At 61.4% G+C, this 3,746-nt stretch overlaps 1 protein-coding gene across 1 annotated transcript in view; it reads right to left on the bottom strand.

Annotated features, from left to right (window-relative positions):
* Positions 1 to 6: 6 nt before the first annotated feature.
* Positions 7 to 3,746, bottom strand: part of NFIX (nuclear factor I X) — a 32,716-nt gene continuing 28,976 nt past the window's right edge. Inside the window, exons 9-10 of the mRNA XM_025203838.1 lie at positions 3,215 to 3,306; positions 7 to 499 (exon numbers count right to left, since the gene is read on the bottom strand). Coding sequence (XP_025059623.1) covers positions 3,235 to 3,306 — 72 coding nt within the window. The 3' untranslated portion in view covers positions 7 to 499; positions 3,215 to 3,234. The remainder of the gene's footprint in view (positions 500 to 3,214; positions 3,307 to 3,746) is intronic.

Here is a 3,746-nt window from a genome sequence, read left to right as displayed (position 1 = left end):
GCACCCCCTGGTATCTGGTTGTACTGGTGCCCCCTCCCCTGTGGAGGGGAGGGGGGCTGGCATGCAGGGAGCCAAACACCGCTCCCAGGTCCTGGTGCTTATGTTTGCTGGGAGAAGCCTCTGGCCGCCCCCACCCCAGGTTTTGGCTGCTGAGCATGCTGGGAAATGTCCAGAATCCTCAGCAGCCCTGCTTGCGGATGGCAGGGGGAGCTTGCTCCCAGCACACATAAGCACCCTGAGCCCTGGATGCTGCTGGGTCTGGGCCAGGGGGCGTGGTCCCCCCCAACCCAAGCTGCCACAGGGGCTGGTGCCAGCAGGTCCAGGAGGCGTTGGGAGTCTCCAGGTTGGAGGGCACAGACCTCGTCGGTGGTGGTTGGCTCCAGCGCGTGGGGGCAAGCGAGCAGGTGGGGACCCCAGGTCTGGACGGAGGTGCCCGCGGGCGGTGGGGATGGGGGCGCAGGGGGTCTCTCCCTGGGAGATTCCATCAGAGGAACCAAGACTGGAAGAGAGAAAAGGGACAAGAGAGAGGGCAGGTTAATGCGGGCAACAGGCCTAGCTACTCACACCCACCCCTGTCTGCCCCCCCGCCAATCCCCATCTTCTCATCCCCACCCAGCCAGCTCCACACACCTCTCTCCCTACCTACTTACTTAGCCATTCATCCTTCCATCCATCCATCTGTCACAAAGTCTTTCTTTCTTTCTTTAATCTGTCTGCCTGTCCTTCCTTCCTTCCTTCCTTCCTTCCTATCCATTCTCACTTCTATGTCTGGCTGTCCATCCATCTGTCCATTTCCACTTATATCTATCCATCTGTTCACTATCCCCAACTTTATGTGGCCTCCCCTTCCTTGCCAGCATCTCCCCTGCTGTGCCCTGCCCCGCCCCTCCTTCCTTCCCCTCCCCTCCCTCTGGATGCCGGGGTTCCTGCTTGTGAATTTGGGGAAGGGAGGAATGCAGAGAAGGGGAGGAATGCAGGGAGCCGAGGAGCCACCAGGGGGTGGATGGGGCGCAAGATGCAGGCCTAACCACCAGGGGGCGCCCACAGTCTATGAATGGGGATCTCCCAGCTGGGGCAGGCTGGGTTTGCATACCCCCTCTACCTCAGGGTCTAGGGGGTGCTCTCTGGGGGAGCTCGACACAAGGGCAGAGACAGGTAGAGAACCAAAGAGTCCAGGTGTACTCCACTTCTCCCTCTGCTCTAATCCCCTGGGACTCCTGCTCAGATTTCAGGAGCTCCCACCAGCCCCTACTTTAGCCATGAGGTGCCACTTGTCTTTCACAGGTGGCAGGGCTGCAGGAAGAACCCAGGTGCCCGGGCCCCCTTGCTCTGCCAATTAGGCCATACGCTGCTCCCTGCTCCCCTGCTCTGAACTGGGAGGAGATCCCAGGGGTCCTGGCTTGGACCCTAGAGTGTACTCTCTGTTTCAGAAGTAGGAGGAGAACCCAGGCATCCGGCTCCCAGCATCCTCTGCTTTCTGGCCGGTGCCCAAGGACCAGGCCTTGTCCCCCTCCCAGAGTGGGGAGAAAACCCAGGTGTCCAGACTGTAACCACTGGATCCTGCTGCCTTCCCCTAAGGCTTTGTCGGCCCTTTGCTCCTCAGTTCCCTCCCATTGGCTGTCTGCCTCCCCGCACCATTGTCCCTCAGCCAATCCTGATCCCTCCCACATGCCGCGGTGCCAGTCTTGATGCCAAGCGGTGCCCATGCCAGCCAATGAGATGGCAGCTAATCACTCACTGTCATGATACCCTTGGCCAATTGGGTGCCACCTTGCCCTGGAGCCAGCTTCCCTGATTGGATGGAGCAGCAGTGATGCCCAGCCCTCCCCAACCAATGGAGGGGCACTATGCCAGGTGGCCTGGCCAAGCCAAACCCAGCCTGGGCACCATCCCTGCTCCGCCATTGGCTGGCACGGGTGCCGCGTGGATGGCTACAGCCAATCCAACAGTGGTGATGCTGAGAGGGGCCAATCGGGAGTGCTCACGCCACTTCTGGGCAGCCAATCTGGTGGCAGAGACCCGTTTCCCCACCCCCAGGTGCCACGGGACCAGGCCACAGAATGGGTGGGGCTTGTGGCTGAGGGCGGAGCCACATGGGGCAGGTACACCCACTCTGGGGTGCCACAAAGGGGTCCAGGGCACTGCCACAGAGGTTATCCTCCTGGGTGCCACTAGTTACCATGAAAACAACCTCTCGGCCCCCAAAAGTACCCCCATGATGGAGAGAACGGGAACAAAGCTGGGAGGGGGGGCAAGACCAGGGGAGGGGCCGTGGAAGCCCCCCGGCACCTTCCTCTCCCCCCCCACACAAACCCTGGCAGGGCTCTTGGGCCCTGCTCCAGCCGCAGCTTCGGCCCATTGTTTCCCTGCTCAACACCCCCAAGTCCAAGTTCATCTGGGTGTGACATCATGTCTGGTTGCTATGGGAAACCAGACGGGTCAGACGTGACTGGTTATGGGATGGGGGGGTGAGCCCCTGGCCACCCCCCAATTCTCCTCCCCCAACCCCCAGCTCTGGGGACCTGGGAGCTTCAGAGGGTGGCAAAGTTTGAGAAGAGGAAATGGGCCTGGGCTAGGGTCGGGGGGCTCTGCCTGTATCCCCCCACTGTGCCTTAGTTTACAAGGGAACATTAAAACTGCTCTCTGCCCAGCCAGGATGAGGCAGCATTACCCCAAGAGGGGGGTAACAACTTGGAGCAGGGCATCCTTTTTGTCCCCTGGAAGATGGGGTGGGGCATTTGCGGGGGCGGGGGGAGTTAATAGCTCTGTATTTCAGGGCATGAAATGGAGGGGGTGGGGGCTGCAGGTTGGGAGTGAGGAGCATCAGCAGGGCTGTAGGCTGTTGCACTGAGACTCTCACCTTTTTCACAAGACCTCCCTACTGGTCCCTCAGTCCCTCAGCCAAGGCATGAGTGTCTGAGGTGCCTGGACATGTGGCCCCCCCCCCCGGTTATTTATTGGCTAATTATCCAATTAACTTATTACATGGTGGAGTAGGGAGGTTGCTGGGGGCAGGAGCCTGGGGGAAGGGGGCATCGGAACACCACAGTGCCGCAAGAGCGTGACAGAGGGAGAGAGAACCCAGGCATCCAGTCCCCCAGGTTCCCCCCTGTTTCAATACCCCCCCATTCCAGTCCCCTGCTGGAGCTGGGAGAGAACCCAGCATCCGGGCTCCTAGGATGGCCCAGGGTCTGAGCCCAGGGGTGCCTCCTACCTGAGACTGCTGGGGGATGTTCAGAAAGTTGCCGTCCCGGGGTCCGATGCCGACAAACCGGTTGGCAGTGGAGGAGCCTGGCGCTGCGAATGCTGTGGGAGACACAGGCATTAAGGCCAGGGCAGGGCAAAGAGCAGCCCCCACTCCTGGGGCTCAGATCCTCACTCCCAGTCCAAGCCCTATGTGGGTCAGGAGTTAGGGGCACTGGCAGGGTTTGGGCAGGGGGGCAGGGGGCTGTGTTTCAGAAGGGAGGGGCACCAGCAGGGCTGGGGGGAGCAGGGGGTTGTGGGTCGGGAGTGAGGGGCCCTGGGGCCATTCCTTCCAGGTGCCCCATCCTGGCCAGTGTGTGTGTGTGTGTGTGTGTGTGGGGGGGGGGGGGGGGCTGCTCCCCCCCTGCAGCCGCGGCTCCCTGTGCCAGAAATAACTGAGCTCAGGGCTCTGGTATTCGGCTAGGGCTGCGCAGAGGCTGGGGCCGAGAGGGCTGGGCTCTTCACCCCCATAATAACCCCCTGGCCAATAGCACACCCTGGCC

The sequence above is a fragment of the Alligator sinensis genome, unplaced genomic scaffold, assembly GCF_000455745.1.
Source record: "Alligator sinensis unplaced genomic scaffold, ASM45574v1 scaffold707_1, whole genome shotgun sequence".
NCBI classification, from domain to species: domain Eukaryota; kingdom Metazoa; phylum Chordata; order Crocodylia; family Alligatoridae; genus Alligator; species Alligator sinensis.
The sequence above is the reverse complement of the archived record's forward strand: the minus strand, read 5'-3'. Positions and strand labels throughout refer to the sequence as shown.